Here is a 17350-nt window from a genome sequence, read left to right as displayed (position 1 = left end):
TCATCCAGGATAAAATAAATGTCCTTCATCAGCTTTTATGGATCATTTCAGTGGAAATGTGCTCTCCCAGGCTCAAAGAGCATCAGCCCACTGGAAGCAAAGTTGTGAGACCGGCCAGTCCAGCAGAAAGAAACCCTCCGACCCTCCCACTTCACCCACTGTCAGAATGAACATGGTTCAGTCCTGGATGTGATTAACAGTGGCAATAACAGCAGAATCCCCAACCCCTGTCATCACTTGTGAACTCGCTGGTGTCTCTGCAGGTTGGAGGACTGAGTGAAACTCTTCCCACACACAGAGCAGGTGAAAGGCCTCTCCCCAGTGTGAACTCGCTGGTGTGTCTGCCGAGCAGATAAATCACTGAATCCCTTCCCACACACAGAGCAGCTGAATGGTCTCTCCCCGGTGTGAACTCTCTGGTGTTTCTGAAGAGCAGATGCCTCACTGAAACCTTTCCCACAGTCACTGCAGGTGAATGGTCTCACGCCGGTGTGAATCCGCTGGTGTGTCTGCAGGTTTGATAACTGACTGAATCCCTTCCCACACTCAGTGCAGGTAAAAGGCTTCTCCCCGGTGTGAATGCGTTGGTGAATTGCCAGTTTAGATGAGGATCTGAATCCCTTCCCACACTCAGAGCAGGTGTAGGGTCTCGCTCCTGTGTGAATTAGTTTGTGAGATTCTAAGTTGGATGAATTCCTAAATCCCTTCCCACACGCAGAGCAGATGAACGGTCTCTCCCCAGTATGACTGTATCGATGAATTGCCAGCTGAGACGGGCGTCTGAATCCCTTCCCACAGTCCCCACATTTCCACGGTTTTCCCATGGTGCGGGCATCCTTGTGACTCTCCAGGTTCAACAATCAGTTAAATCTCACACAGATCACGGGTACAGTCTCTCCCCGCTGTGAATGCTGTGATGTATTTTCAGGCTGTGTAACTGGTTAAAGCTCTTTCCACGCTCAGTGCCCTGGAACACTCTCACTCGGGAGTCTGTGTATCAGGGCTTTTCCAGTCAAACTGATCTTTCAACTTTTTCAAAGACGGCAGAACCAATAAATATTATCCCATTAAACTTAAAGGCTGATGATATTCAGGTCCTGATGAAATGAACAATTGTGTCAAACATACACATGTGATATCCTGTAAAAGAAGTTTACAAAAGTCATCAGTGTCAGTACAGGAGAGACATTCAGAATAAACAATTCTAGTTTCTATGGTACATTCTTTCCCCTCTCATTCCCCAAAAGCTGTGAATCTCCATCCCACACACCCTCCCTCCATTCTCACTCTGCTGTATCTAATATTCACCCTCCCAATTCTCCTGAAGGTGCTGATTGAGGCTGACTGACAGATCCATGCTCACTGCTTCCTGTCCTGGACACAGAGAGCTGGAAATCTCCATGCAGGCGGCCAGACAGATATATGTCTGTCTGACTGGACTAACAATGTTGGAACATACCGTCTGCATTCACTTCCTTTCCCTTCAGTTGCTGCAAGTCCCCAATTTCCCCCAGAATGAGAAAAGAAAGTGTTTTACTCACAGATGTGGGAGACAGGAGGAAGTTTGAGTCTGTGTCTGAAGCTCAATCTTCATTCACACAAAGCCCGCGCGCTGATTGGCTGGAGGACCCAGAGTCCTTCCGGTCATCCAACTCTTCCCATTGGTCAACACCTCAGCATGAAGGTCGGTGATGGGCACCCTCCCGCACATGCGCAGTGTCCCCCTCTCCCTTGGACATGCGCAGTCCCGGGCCGCCCGCGCCGCGCGGCGGAGAGAGGTTTCCCAGCGTGGGGGATTGTGGGAGCTGTGGCCGCCATTACTCATCCGGAGCCCAGTCTCCAAACCCCCGGGACTGGGATGGAGAGTGGGGGTGGCGTGTGCGCAGTAACCTCAGCCTAATGCAAAGTACATGTGGGAATCACTGGATTGGATTGGGACGTCCCCTGAGCAAAAACAGTTTGTTCACTCGAGGTGGAAAGGTTCAGACACCTGGGGTGACACTTTGGGGAGGGCAATAAGTGAGTGTGAAGCTGAAGCCGAGAGTCAGCACCTTCAGGGGAGGAGAATTGGAGAAAAAGCAAGAAGAGGATAGTAGGATGAATTAGTGTTGCAATCAATAGGTCTGCATGGGTTTCCTCCGGGTGCTCCGGTTTCCTCCCAGTCTGAAAGATGTGCTGGTTAGGTGCATTGTAAGAAGTCTCACAACACCAGATTAAAGTCCAACAGGTTTATTTGGCAGCACTAGCTTTCGGAGTCTCAGGCTCCTTCATCAGGTGAGTGAGGACTTGTGTTCACAAACAGGTCATATACAGACACAAACTCAATTTACAAGATAATGTTTGGGATGCGAGTCTTTACAGGTAATCAAGTCTTAAAGGTACGGACAATGTGAGTTGAGCCAAGTTCTGCACACATGAGAACGGCCTCAACCGGGTTCTTGGGTTCCTGTCACACTATCTGTAACCACCACGACTTTGCCTGGGCTTGCAAAATCCCACTAACCGTCCTGGCTGGAGACAATACACATCTCTTTAAACTGTGTTTGGCCCTCTCTCCACTCACATTGTCTGTATCTTTAAGACTTGGTTACCTGTAAAGACTCGCATTCCAACCCTTATCTTGTAAATTGAGTTTGTGTCTGTATATGACCTGTTTGTGAACACAAGTCCTCACTCACCTGATGAAGGAGTCTGAGACTCCGAAAGCTCGTGCTGCCAAATAAACCTGTTGGACTTTAACCTGGTGTTGTGAGACTTCTTACTGTGTTTACCCCAGTCCAATGCCGGATCTCCACATCATAGGTGCATTGACCCGAACAGACGCCGGAATGTGGCAACTCAGGGAATTTCACAGTAACTTCACTGCAGTGTTAATGTAAGCCTTACTTGTGCCTAATAAATAAACTTTAAACTTTATTTTACTTTAGGAAGGAGAGAGTGTGTGGGGACAGAGATTTATAATTTGAGATAAAGAAGGATTTTCTGTGAGAACTAGAATTGTCAGTTCTGGATTTCTATCCTGTAATCACAGTGATGACTTGATGATCTCAACCCTATCACACCCATTAAAGTCTCTATCAGGTCAGTCTTCAGCCTTCTCTTTCCTGGAGAAATTATGCCCAGCCTGTTCAATCTATCCTGTGACTTAAACACATTCAGCTCTGCTAACATCCTTGTGAATATTTCTTGAAGTTTCTAGAGCTCTTCTGTCAGTTTTAAAAGGACATACTATTAATATTCAGACTCAATTTGATTTGGTTGCAAGTGCCTAGTAACTCAGTTCCAAACTGACCCTCGAAATGCAATAATTTGAAAGAGACTTAACCATCAAGAAAAATCTCTGAAATGAGTTGAAAGTTTATTTGAAAAAAAGGTACAATGATGAACTACACAAGTGACTTTTATCACCTGAATTGGGCGACCCTCTAGTAGAAATATGAATTTTCCTCAGGTTCCTGATCAAAGGTGATTTCCCAAAATCCTGCCCAGGGGTACTCAGTACCTCCACAACTGCAAAGTCCAAAGTTCACTCACCAATCCCACTTAACATTCTAACACAGCTCTCAGCTGCAATACAGATATCAATGCTGTACTGTTCATAGAATCATAGAATCCCTGCAGTCCAGAAAGAGGCCATTTGGCCCATCGAGTCTGCACTGACCACAATCCCAACCAGGCCCTACCCCCTTATCCCTACACATTTACCCGCTAACCCCTCTAACCTATGCATCTCAGGCCACTAAGGGGCAATTTTAGCATGGCCAATCAACCTAACCCGCACATCTTTGGACTGTGGGAGGAAACCGGAGCACCCGGAGGAAACCCATGCAGACACGAGGAGAATGTGCAAACTCCACACAGACAGTGACCCAAGCCGGGAATCGAACCCAGGTCCCTGGAGCTGTGAAGCAGCAATGCTAACCACTGTGCTACCGTGCCGCCCATGTTAGTCAGTACACAAAACATTGTTCTAAAATTCCTATCTTGCCTATGTAGGTTTATTACTAAAACTTCAGCCAAAGACTTGCCTGTAATCTAGAAACTGTTCCTCAAACAAGTAAACAACTTTGCTGATATTAGAACCTTGATGTAGAGCATTTGATTAACATGTGACTTTACTCTAATGCAGGGGTGTTACATCTATCACTCCTTTTACTAAATCTATTAATTCACTCTGACACTTCCCCCCTTTGCTCATTGGCCGAGTCCAAGATATCAACTTCCTTTCCCTTTACAATCTTCTTCTCACAACTCAGAGTTGTATGAAGCGGTATAATTGGATATAAAAAGTGATAACATATAATTGCTGTAGAAATTGTATAGACTCAAAAACATTCTCAAGCTGCCCCTTCACCTGTATCCATCTTGTAATTAATTCTTATTCAGTATTATTTCTCCCTTGACTTTATTTGTCCCAATCCAAAATTCCTTTAATTTTATTTGGTCTTGCAGTCAGTTTCTCTGTGGATTATATGTCAGTGCTTTGATCATTTCAAAATTATTTCTTAATCTTCAGGCCACATTAACCATTTCATGTCACGCTGTTTGGAAGTAGCTGAACAAGTCCCATTAGAATCATAGAATCATTACAGTGTTGAAGGAGGCCATTTGACCCATCGAATTGATACAAAGATATGTAGAGGGACAGGTAGTATTGAGGAAGCAGGGGGGCTGCAGAAGGACTTGGACAGGTTAGGAGAGTGGGCAAAGAAGTGGCAGATGGGAATACAATGTGGAAAAGTGTGAGGTTATGCACTTTGGAAGGAGAAATGGAGGCATAGACTATTCTCTAAATGGGAAAATGCTCAGGAAATCAGAAACACAAAGGGACTTGGGAGTCATTGTTCAAGATTCTCTTAAGGTTAACATGCAGGTTCAATCAGCAGTTAGGCAGGCAAATGCAATGTTAGCATTCATGTCGAGAGGGCAAGAATACAAGAGCAGGGATGTACTTCAGAGGCTGTACAAGTCTCTGGTCAGACCCCATTTGGAGTGCTGTGGGCAGTTTTGGGCCCCATATCCAAGGAAGGATTGCTGGCCTTGGAAAGAGTCCAGAGGAGGTTCACAAGAATGATCCCTGGAATGAAGAGCTTGTCGTATAAACAACGGTTGAGGACTCTGGGTCTGTACTCATTGGAGTTTAGAAGGCTGAGGGGGGATCTTATTCAAACTTACAGGATACTGCAAGGCCTGGATAGAGTGGACGTAGAGATGATGTTTCCACCAGTAGGAAAAATTAGAACCAGAGGGCACAACCTCAGGTTAAAGGGACAACCCTTTAGAACAGAGATGAGGTGGAATTTCTTCAACCAGAGAGTGGTCAATGTGTGGAACTCTTTGCCGCAGAAGGCTGTGGAGGCCGGGTCATTGAGCGTCTTTAAGACAGAGATAGATAGGTTCTTGTTTAATAAGGGGATCAGGAGTTATGGGGAAAAGGCAGGAGAATGGGGATGAGAAAAATATCAGGCATGATTGAATGGCGGAGCAGACTCGATGGGCCGAGTGGCCTAATTCTGCTCCGATGTCTTATGATCTGCACAGACCACAATCCAATCCAGGCGCTATCCACATAACACCACTTATTTCCCCTGTCGACCCCCTGACACTAAGGGGCAATTTACTATGACCAATCAAACTAACCCGCACACCTTTGGACTGTCAGAGGAATGATGTGGAGATGCCGGCGTTGGACTGGGGTAATCACAGTAAGAAGCCTCACAACACCAGGTTAAAGTCCAACAGGTTTATTTGGCAGCACTAGCTTTCAACCTACTGTGGTACTGGGGGAGGCTTGGTTGCTGCTGATGCTGATGCCAAAAGCTAGTGCTGCCAAATAAATCTGTTGGACTGGTGTTGTGAGACTTCTTACTGTCAGAGGAAACCAGAGCAGCCAGGCGAAATCCACGCAGACACGGGGAGAATGTGCAAACTCCACAGAGACAGCCACTTGAGGCCGGAATCGAAACGGGTCCTTGGCACTGTGAGGCAGTTGTGCTAACTTCTGTGCCACCGTGCCACCCTTCATTCTTCAGTGCGGCTGCACAGTGTACACTCGGATGTTAGTTCATTCACAATTTGCAAACCACATCTGCAATTTCACATCGGTGTTCCAGTTCTTCTTTAATCATCTGTAGGAGTCTCACATTCATAAGGATCTTCACACTTTTCCCACCCTGTTAAATGTTGACTCTCATTTTATTTTAAACCAGACATTGTTCTTTTGTCCTGCTTGTTGGCATCTCTCTGCCTCCTCCCACAAATCATTGTTTTGCATTTGTGGAAGGTTTATCAGGTCTTTTGGGATTGTGCTGTGTATTTTACCAGTTTCATCATCCTGGATTCCACTGTCTTACAAAGGATGCACCATTCAATAATTCTGTCTGAATCTTCAGAAGAAAGGCAAAAGTCAGCGTTAAAGGCTTCATCTCAAAATGCTTCATCTCAATGTCTTTGCTTATTTCCTCCTGTACAGTCACAATGTCTCAGATGTGGCCAGATTATCAAATTCAGTTCTCTCAAATAGTTCATGGACAAAGAAACAAAATATCTCCAAGAGAAAACTGTCACCTCATTCATCTCATCGAGACTTCCCTTTCACTCAAATCTTCATAAACACCCAAATGTATGGATTCCTTTAAACTACACTTTCAGGAGTTCTGGAGAATCTTGAGAGTCAAATAAATCACTAAGTATTCTCATAATATCTTTTAACAGAAAGCGAACATTTCTGTTTGATTCCAGGCATTATCAATTTTGTTCCTTTCCTTAAACATCAGCTAATTTCCATTTTAAATGCTTGAAATAGCAACTCATGTCAGATATTTATCAATTCCAATCTCAAAAGTAGCTTGTTGGTTTTCTGAAAAGTAAAGTATTTTATTCTCTGCTTTAATTCTCAAAACTGCTGCCTTCGCTCGGAGCTGGAAAACATCACCACCTGTTTAAAACAAAACACACTAACAATCCATCTGGCTCTGGCCAAGATCCCAGTGAGTTAATATGTCCAATCATAGATTACATTAAAAAACAAAGGCTGTTGTGGAGATGTATAAAAATTAACTGTCTGCTGAAAGGGTTAACTTTTCTGTCGAACCTAGAGAGGCGGGGGAACTTGGCATGCAATTGTGTCAATTTACGTAATTTAAAAAAAACTTCTCTCGTGTTATTTTCTTCAATTTTGTTCAAATTTCATCTCTTTTGTCTATCCTTTTTTTAAACGCTAATTTCAATTTTCAATATTTGCTACATAATCAAAGTTGAAAGGAATACTTTGTGAAATGTGTTGTTAACCGAATCTCAACAATTTTAACTCAAATGTTTAGGAAAGTTGAAACTGGTTTGCTGCCAAACTGCAGCCTTATCTTTATGTTTTGGGAGCAAATTGGCCTTCACAATTCTAACCTTAGACAGCTTAATTTCAAACCCAAATACATTCCTTTCACATTTTAGTACAGTTTGAATTTATTTCAAACAGAAACTCACTGCAATTAAAATTAAATTAATTTTTTATTGCCTTTCCAAACTAATTCTTCAAATCTATGATGCTTGCAAATTGCTTTAACAATTAAGACTCAAATGTACGGTATTCCCTCAACTGAGCAAACAAACTTGGATAAATGGGTTGTGGATCATGACGGTGCAGCAGTCATGGTTAACCTCACACACCGGCATTCCCTTGTTCCAGACTCCGGCCAGAGCGAGAAGCCGCTCAGTGATCCCCCCCGGCCCGGGACTGCGCGAGTCCAAGGGAGAGGGTAAGCTGCGCATGTGCGGGGCAGCGCCCGCCCCCTGGCCCTTGCATGCTGAGATACTGACCAATGGGAAGAGTTGGAGGACCGGAAGGACTCAGGTCCTCCAGCCAATCAGAGCGCGGGCTCAGTGCGGAAGCGCACAGCTGAGTGAGTGTGTTCCAGTGCAGTGAGTGTGGGAAGAGCTTTAACCAGTTCCACAGCCTGAAAATACATGGCAGCGTTCACAGCGGGGAGAGACTGTACCCGTGATCTGTGTGAGATTTAACTGATTGTTTAACCTGGAGAGTCACAAGGACACCCGCACCATGGAGAAACCGTGGAAATGTGGGGACTGTGGGAAGGGATTCAGATCCCCATCTGAGCTGGAAACCCATCGACGCAGTCACACCGGGGAGAGGCCGTTCACCTGCTCTGTGTGTGGGAAGGGATTCACTCGGTTATCCAACCTGCGGATGCACCAGCGAGTTCACACCGGGGAGAGACCGTTCACCTGCCCTGTGTGTGGGAAGGGATTCACTCGGTTATCCAACCTGCGGATGCACCAGCGAATTCACACCGGGGAGAGGCCGTTCACCTGCTCTGTGTGTGGGAAGGAATTCACTCAGTTATCCAGCCTGCGGATACACCAGCGAATTCACACCGGGGAGAGGCCGTTCATCTGCTGTGTGTGCGGGGAGAGATTCACTCGGTTATCCACCCTGCTGAAACACAAAGTCACCCACACCCAGGAAAGACCCTTTAAATGCTCTGACTGTGGGAGCAGATTCAAAAGCTCCGGTGAGCTGGTGTCCCACCAGCGCATTCACACTGAGGAGAGACCGTTCAGCTGCTCTCACTGCACAAAGAGATTTAGAAATTCATCCACACTGCGGGTGCACCAGCGAGTTCACACTGGGGAGAGACCATTCACCTGCTCTGTGTGTGGGAAGGGATTCACTCAGTTATCCCACCTACTGAAACACAAAGTCACTCACACCAATGGGAGACCCTTTAAGTGATCTGACTGTGGGAGCAACTTCAAACGTGCTTCGGATCTGATGTCCCACCAGCGCACTCACACTGAGGAGAGACCCTTCAGCTGCTGTCACTGCTCAGAGAGGTTTAGAACATCATCCAGCGAATTTACACTGGGGAGAGGCCATTCACCTGCTGTCAGTGTGGGAAGGGATTTACTTAGTTATCCTACCTGTGGATACGCCAGTGAGTTCAAACTGGGGAAAGGCCATTCAGCTGCTCTGTGCAGGAAGGAATTCACTCAGTTATCCAGCCTGCGAGCACACCAGCGAGTTCACAAGTGATAACAGAGGTTGGATTCTGCTGTTATTGTTTCTGCTCTCAATTACATCCAGGGCTACATTTTGTTCATTCTCACAGTTGGTCAATGGGGAGGGGCGGAGGGTTTCTTTCTGCTGGACTGGCCGGTCTCACAACTTTGCTTCCAGTGGGCTGATGCTCTTTGAGCCTGGGAGAGCACATTTCCACCTAAATGATCCACAAAAGCTCATGAAGGACATTTATTTTATCCTGGATAGTAGTGTTAGTGTTAGATAAATAGTGCTTTCCCCTCCACTACAGGTAGATCTAAAATAAATACGGAGATTAAATGACAAAAATATCCTGGAACAAAAGGCAAAGGGAGGGGTCATGGTTGCAATAAAGAAGCAAAGCATTGGTCCAGAGTAAGTGTTGATGGCAGAATAAAGAACAGCTCTGTCTGGAAGCAAAAAAACATGAAAACAAGATGCAGACTGGCACTCAGCAAATAAAAACAAATCAAAATGGAGGAGAGAGTTCAGGGTGTGAAGTTGTTGAACTCAATGTTGAGTCCAGAAGGCTGTAAAGTGCCTCATCGGAAGATGAGGGGCTGTTTGTCCAGCTTGTGTTGGGCTTCTCCGGAACATTGCAGCCGGCCGAGGACAGAAATGTGAGCGTGAGAGCAAGGTGGTGAATTCTAATGGCAAGCGGAAGGTCAGGGTCATGCTTGTGGACTGAGCGGAGGTGTTCCACAAAGAGGGCAGGGAACAGGCTACAGATGAATTAAAGAGAAACCATTTGTGTCCAGAACATTGTGAACATCCTTTTACTCTGGTTGTCTTTGATCCTCAGATCATTTTCTGTTTGTTTTAACCATGTTCTGTTTCATTAACAAACTTTTATCAGTAACAATATGTGATTTTTCTGGATTTTTCCTGCTGAGATTGATGCACTTGAGGGCAAGTGGGTGAGAGGGATTGGCAGGCTCTTTAACAGAAAGTGAGTCCCTCTAAGGTAATTGTCAAAGGAGCCAGAGGGGGAGATGAGATTTTATTTTTTGACGCAGCGAGTTGTTCTGATCTGCCTGAAAGCAGATTCAATAGAATCTTTCCAAAGGGTAAAGACTTGAAAGGGAAGAATTTGCAGGGCTGTGGGGAAAGAACAGAGCAGTTGGATGATCAGAGAGTCCTTTCAAAGAGATAGCACGGACACGATGGGCTGAATGGACTCCTCCTGCAGCCTGTCAATCTCAGCCTCCTGCTTTTGTGCAGTTTAAAAGGGACAGATTTCAGTGCAGCCTCTTCCCTGTATCTGTATTTAAAGAGATGGGTTTCTCTTTCGCTCTGAGTGACCGATATAACAATTGGTTGGAGGCCCCTTTCCCAGTCAGTCCTCCAGCAGCTTCCTGTCTCTCTATCAGTGCGACGCCCAGGGCAGTTTCCCAACTGGGGCGCAGGCTCTATTATTCTCAGCTAAATTCAGCCCTCAGCTCCGTCGCCTGGCTGTCATTGACACGAGCAATAGAGAGACAGAAAGGTGCCCCAGGCTCAAATGGGAAATCAAAACTTGTGGCTCGAAACCAACACTTCAATATTTGTCATCAAATCCATGTTATTTATACTGGGGCTTTTTATTATTAGATTTGGACACTGGAGGCAAAGGGTGGGGGCTTTTAAAGAGTAACTTTCTCTTTCTAACTTTGTATTGTCTATAATGTCAGCTCAGTGGGGAACACTCTCACCTCTGAGTCAGAAGGTTGTGGGTTGAATTCCCAGTCCAAGTACCTGAGGACAAAAATCAAATCCAACATTCCTCACCCAGCTCTGAGGGAGTGCTACACTGTCAGAACAGCCTTCTTTCAAACAAGATGTTAAACTGAGGCCCTGTCTGCCCCTCTCAGGTGGATGTAAAAGATCCCACAGCCACTATTTGGAAGAAGAGCAGGGGAGTTACTCCCGGTGTCCTGGCCAATATTTATCCCTCAATCAACATCACTAAAAACACATCATCTGCTCATTACCACATTGCTGTTTGTGGGATCTTGCTGTGTGTAAATTGGCTGCTGCGTTTCCTACATTACAACAGTGACTACACTTCAAACATACTTCATTGGCTGTAAAGCTCTTTGGGACGTCCTGTGGTTGTGAAAGGCGCTACAGAAATGCAAGTGTTTAAATTGAAGATTTCTGTTCTCTGATCTTGTTATCTGGAACTGAGTTGATTTCAGCCACCCTGAACTTCCATTGAATAAATTCACTTTGGCTCAGACAAGACTTTAACCAATTAAGGCAAAGGTAGAATTCTCTGGATAGTAAATTTAAAAAGAAGTTTATTCAATGAAAAAGGTTTACTGAATAACTTTTAAGACATCGATTTTTACAACTTCATGCGGGTGATCAGTCCGTAGAAGCGTAACCCTCTCTGGCTCCTTCTTTGACAGGAATTCTTGTGGAATTCAGCCTCGGGAGTCTGACTCCTTCTTTTCACAGTAACTTCATTGCAGTGTGAATGTAAGCTCACTTGTGAATAAATAAACTAAACTTTAACTTTTCTTTGACAGGAATTTCCTTGGAACTTGGCCTCAGGAATTTGGCTGGCAAGGAAAATCTTCAGAACCTCTACTGTTATCCCCAAATTGACCAATCTCCCACATCAGATTTGGGCCTGTTGTTACATGACAATCGATCAATTTGGTCACCAGATTAATTTAATTGGAACCCCAATTAACTTACATCACCTCTTATTATCTTAGACAGGGATACAATAGAACTGTTTCATACTATCCCTTTATCTGATTCTGTCCAATCCCTTATTCACACAGTTTCAAAAGTTGAAGCTAATCAGAGCTTAAAGGTCTCTCTTGCCAGTACAGTTATCTTCATTGCACATTCCTTGTATCCACAGCATAGAACATAGAACAGTACAGCACAGAACAGGCCCTTCGGCCCACGATGTTGTGCCGAGCTTTATCTGAAACCAAGATCAAGCTATCCCACTCCCTATCATCCCGGTGTGCTCCATGTGCCTATCCAATAACCGCTTAAATGTTCCTAAAGTGTCTGACTCCACTATCACTGCAGGCAGTCCATTCCACACCCTAACCACTCTCTGCGTGAAGAACCTACCTCTGATATCCTTCCTATATCTCCCACCATGAACCCTATAGTTATGCCCCCTTGTAATAGCTCCATCCACCCGAGGAAATAGTCTTTGAACGTTCACTCTATCTATCCCCTTCATCATTTTATAAACCTCTATTACGTCTCCCCTCAGCCTCCTCCGCTCCAGAGAGAACAGCCCTAGCTCCCTCAACCTTTCCTCATAAGACCTACCCTCCAAACCAGGCAGCATCCTGGTAAATCTCCTCTGCACTCTTTCCAGCGCTTCCACATCCTTCTTATAGTGAGGTGACCAGAACTGCACACAATATTCCAAATGTGGTCTCACCAAGGTCCTGTACAGTTGCAGCATAACCCCACGGCTCTTAAACTCCAATCCCCTGTTAATAAAACTAAGATGTGGAGATGCCGGCGTTGGACTGGGGTAAACACAGTAAGAAGTTTAACAACACCAGGTTAAAGTCCAACAGGTTTATTTGGTAGCAAACACCACATAAGCTTTCGGAGCAAATAAAAGCTAACACACTATAGGCCTTCTTCACAGCTCTATCCACTTGAGTGGCAACCTTTAGAGATCTGTGGATATGAACCCCAAGATCTCTCTGTTCCTCCACAGTCTTCAGAACCCTACCTTTGACCCTGTAATCCACATTTAAATTAGTCCTACCAGCAATTCAACTCTTACATTTTTAGATCAAATAAAAGTATTTTATTATAACTACCAACTCATTATTGATTAATTGCAGCTTCTAATAACATTTAGGTGAACACAGTATTATTTTATAAATAAAGCTCCAGTTACACATGAGTTAACATGGCTCCCTTGACTTTGTTACTTATAATATTCGAAGAGTCAGCCTGGGCACAATGGGTAGAGTGGCCTCCTTCTGTGCTTTCTGAGCTTTGTTTCTGTTGAAAGGCAGAAGGCAGAGAGTGGGGATAAAGGGGGCCTTTTTCAGGGTGGCAACCAACTAGTGATGTGCCTCAGGGGTCAGTTAGAGTTCTTTGAGGAGGTAACAAGGAGTTAAGATAAAGGAGAACAAAGAACAAAGAACAGGACAGCACAGGAAACAGGCCCTTCGGCCCTCCAAGCCTGTGCTGCTCCTTGGTCCAACTAGACCAATCGTTTGTATCCCTCCATTCCCAGGCTGCTCATGTGACTATCCAGGTAAGTCTTAAACGATGTCAGCGTGCCTGCCTCCACCACCCTACTTGGCAGCGCATTCCAGGCCCCCACCACCCTCTGTGTAAAAAACATCCCTCTGATATCTGAGTTATACTTCACCCCTCTCACCTTGAGCCCGTGACCCCTCGTGATCGTCACCTCCGACCTGGGAAAAAGCTTCCCACTGTTCACCCTATCTATACCCTTCATAATCTTGTACACCTCTAATAGATCTCCTCTCATTCTCCGTCTTTCCAGGGAGAACAACCCCAGTTTACCCAATCTCTCCTCATAGCTAAGACCCTCCATACCAGGCAACATCCTGGTAAACCTTCTCTGCACTCTCTCTAACACCTCCACGTCCTTCTGGTAGTGCGGCGACCAGAACTGGACGCAGTACTCCAAATGTGGCCTAACCAGCGTTCTAAACAGCTGCATCATCAGACTCCAGCTTTTATACTCTATACCCCGTCCTATAAAGGCAAGCATACCATATGCCTTCTTCACCACCTTCTCCACCTGTGTTGCCACCTTCAAGGATTTGTGGACTTGCACACCTAGGTCCCTCTGTGTTTCTATACTCCTGATGACTCTGCCATTTATTGTATAACTCCTCCCTACATTATTTCTTCCAAAATGCATCACTTCGCATTTATCCGGATTAAACTCCATCTGCCACCTCTCCGCCCAATTTTCCAGCCTATCTATATCCTGCTGTATTGCCCGACAATGCTCTTCGCTATCCGCAAGTCCAGCCATCTTGGTGTCATCCGCAAACTTGCTGATTACACCAGTTACACCTTCTTCCAAATCATTTATATATATCACAAATAGCAGATGTCCCAGTACAGAGCCCTGCGGAACTCCACTGGTCACAGACCTCCAGCCGGAAAAAGACCCTTCGACCACTACCCTCTGTCTCCTATGGCCAAGCCAGTTCTCCACCCATCTAGCCACTAGAAACATGATTTATTTAGATTTCCAGAAGGCCTTTGACAAGATGCCGCATAGGAAACTGTTAAATAAGTTAAAACCCCATGGTGTTAAGGGTAAGATCCCTGGCATGGATCAAGAATTGGCCGACTGCAGAAAGCAGAGAGTGGGGATTAAGGGGTCTTTTTCAGGATGGAACCGATGACTAGTGGTGTGCCTCAGGGGTCGGTACTGAGACCACAACTTTTCACAATATATATTAATAATTTGGAGGAAGGAACTGAAGGCACTGTTGCTAAGTTTGCAGATGATACAAAGATATGTAGAGGGACAGGTAGTATTGAGGAAGCAGGGGGGCTGCAGAAGGACTTGGACAGGTTAGGAATGTGGGCAAAGAAGATAGAATACAATGTGGAAAAGTGTGAGGTTATGCACTTTGGAAGGAGGAATGGAGGCATCGGCTATTTTCTAAATGGGGAAATGCTGAGGAAATCAGAAACACAAAGGGACTTGGGAGTCATTGTTCAAGATTCTCTTCAGGTTAACGTGCAGGTTCAGTCGGCAGTTAGGAAAGCAAATGCAATGTTAGCATTCATGTCGAGAGGGTTAGAATACAAGAACAGGGACGTACTACTGATGCTGTATAAGGCTCTGGTCAGACCCCATTTGGACTTGGGAGCAGTTTTGGGCCCCGTGCCGAAGGAAGGATGTGCTGGCCTTGGAAAAGGCCCAGTGGAGGTTCACAAGAATGATCCCTGGAATGAAGAGCTTGTTGTATAAGGAACGGTTGAGGACTCTGGGTCTATACACATTGCAGTTTAGAAGGATGAGGGGGCATCTTATTGAAACTTACAGGATACTGCAAGGCCTGGATAGAGTGGACGTGGAGATGATGTTTCCAAAAGTAAGAAAAACTAGAACCAGAGGGCACAACCTCAGGCTAAAGGGACGATCCTTTAAAACAGAGATGAGGAGGAATTTCTTCAGCCAGAGAGTGGTGAATCTGTGGAACTCTTTGCCGCAGAAGGCTGTGGAGGCCAGGTCATTGAGTGTCTTCAAGGCAGAGATAGATAGGTTCTTGAATAATAAGGGGATCAGGGGTTTTGGGGAAAAGAAAAAGAAAGGGGATGAGAAAAATATCAGCGATGATTGAATGGTAGAGCAGAGTCAGAGAACATAAAACATTACAGCGCAGTACAGGCCTTCGGCCCTCGATGTTGCGCCGACCTGTGAAACCAATCTAAAGCCCATCTAACCTACACTATTCCAATATCATCCATATGTTTATCCAATAACCATTTGAATGCTCTTAATGTTGACGAGTCCACTACTGTTGCAGGCAGCGCATTCCACGCCCTTACTACTCTCTGAGTGAAGAACCTACCTCTAACATCTGTCCTATATCTATCACCCCTCAATTTAAAGCTATGTCCCCTCTTGCTAGCCATCACCATCCGAGGAAAAAGGCTCTCACTATCCACCCTATCTAATCCTCTGATCATCTTGTATGCCTCTATTAAGTCACCTCTTAACATTCTTCTCTCTAACGAAAACAACCTCAAGCCCCTCAGCCTTTCCCCATACGATTTTCCCACCATACCAGGCAACATCCTGGTAAATCTCCTCTGCACCCTTTCCAACACTTCCACATCTTTCCTATAATACGGCGACCAGAACTGTACGCAATACTCCAAATGCGGCCGCACCAGAGTTTTGTACAGTTGCAGCATGACCTCCTGGCTCCGAAACTCAATCCCTCTACCAATAAAAGCTAACACACCGTACGCCTTCAATGTAGGTACTCAATGGGCCGAGTGGCCTAATTTTGCTCCGATGTATTATGGTCTTAAAGTAAGTGGTAAATACCGGGAACCCACTTCCTCAAACCAGGATAGAGCAGAGATGATGGAATGTTTCCAAAAGAAAATTGGATGTGCACTTGAGGGGAATAAATCTACAGGGATATGGGACAGAACAGGGCGATGGTTTGACCGGCAGAGAGCCGGTATGGACTCAATGGGCTGAATGTCCCCATTCCCAATCTTAATGCCTGCCTGATCTAAAGAGAGCAATTTCAGCTGCTTCAGTCTCTCCAACTCACTGAACTCCCGCATCCCTGGAGCCATTCTCATAAATCTCCTCTGCACCCTCTCCAAGAACTTCACATCTTTCCTCAAGTGTGGGGCTCAAATATAGGGTTCCATTCTGGAGGGATAGAATTGAAAAGCAGGGAGGTTCTGTTCAACCTGTTTAGAACCAGGGTTAGACTACACTGGGAGCACTGTCAACATTAGTGATCTCCATTTTGAAAAAGGAAATAGAGGCACTGGAGAAGGAGCAACAAAGATTCACAAGAATAATCCCAGAACTGAGAGCATTTAACCCTCAGGAATGGAGTGAGGTGGAGGATGAATGCGTGGCTGAGGGACTGGAGCAGGGGGTAGGGATTCAGGTTCCTGGATCATTGGGACCTCTTTAGGGGAAGGTGTGACGTGTACAAAAAAGACGGGTGGCACTTGAATCCCAGGGGGACCAATATCCTGGCAGGAAGGTTGGCTAAGGCAACTGGGGAGACTTTAAACTAAAAAGGTTGGGGGGAGGGAATCGTGATGAGGTGACTGGGAGCGAGGAGGGTAGCCCACAAATAGAGAAGGATTGTACACAGTGTAAGAGGGAGAATAGACGGGTGATGGAAAAGGGGAGAGCTCAGACCAAAGGTTTGAGATGTGTCTATTTTAACACCAGGAGTGTAGTGAATAAAGTGGATGAGCTTAGAGTGTGGATCGATGCTTGGAAGTGTGATATGGTGGCCATTACAGAGACTTGGGGACAGGGACAGGACTGGATACTTCAGATGCCGGGTTTCAGATGTTTCAGAAAGGGCAGAGAGGGAGGCAAAAGAGGGGGCGGGGAGTGGCACTGCTGATCAGGGATAGTGTCACAGCTGTAGAGAAGGTGGAAGCCGTGGAGGGATTGTCTACGGAGTCTCTGTGGGTGGAAGTTCGGAGCGGGAAGGGCTCCATAACTTTGCTGGGTGTTTTCTACAGGCCGCCCAATAGTAACAGGGATGTTGAGGAGCAGATAGTGAAACAGATCCTGGAGAGATGTAGGAATAACAGGGTTGTCGT

The 17350-nt window shown here is 45.6% G+C and overlaps 2 protein-coding genes across 2 annotated transcripts in view; one reads left to right on the top strand and one right to left on the bottom strand.

Annotated features, from left to right (window-relative positions):
- LOC144480928 (uncharacterized) overlaps positions 1-17350 on the bottom strand; it is a gene marked incomplete at its 5' end in the record, with an annotated part of 96983 nt that overhangs the window by 13932 nt on the left and 65701 nt on the right. The window contains 1 exon segment of the mRNA XM_078200552.1: positions 246-704. Coding sequence (XP_078056678.1) covers positions 246-704 — 459 coding nt within the window.
- Positions 6432-8749, top strand: LOC144480687 (uncharacterized). Its single transcript, XM_078200281.1, has 3 exons — positions 6432-6622; positions 8149-8439; positions 8524-8749. The coding sequence occupies exons 1-3, from the start codon at positions 6432-6434 to the stop codon at positions 8747-8749; spliced, it is 708 nt and encodes a 235-aa protein (XP_078056407.1).

This window comes from Mustelus asterias, chromosome 30 (assembly GCF_964213995.1).
Source record: "Mustelus asterias chromosome 30, sMusAst1.hap1.1, whole genome shotgun sequence".
Lineage (NCBI taxonomy): Eukaryota > Metazoa > Chordata > Chondrichthyes > Carcharhiniformes > Triakidae > Mustelus > Mustelus asterias.
This window is presented reverse-complemented; position numbering and strand designations above follow the sequence as displayed.

What these genes read in the sequence shown, in the direction of transcription:
- LOC144480687 (XM_078200281.1), top strand. Translation starts at nt 6,432, where the DNA reads ATGCTTCATCTCAATGTCTTTGCTTATTTCCTCCTGTACAGTCACAAT. An exon ending in ATCTTCATAAACACCCAAAT is followed by an intron (nt 6,623 to 8,148) that starts GTATGGATTCCT and finishes CACCGGGGAGAG; the next exon opens with GCCGTTCACCTGCTCTGTGT. An exon ending in TGCGGGGAGAGATTCACTCG is followed by an intron (nt 8,440 to 8,523) that starts GTTATCCACCCT and finishes CAGATTCAAAAG; the next exon opens with CTCCGGTGAGCTGGTGTCCC.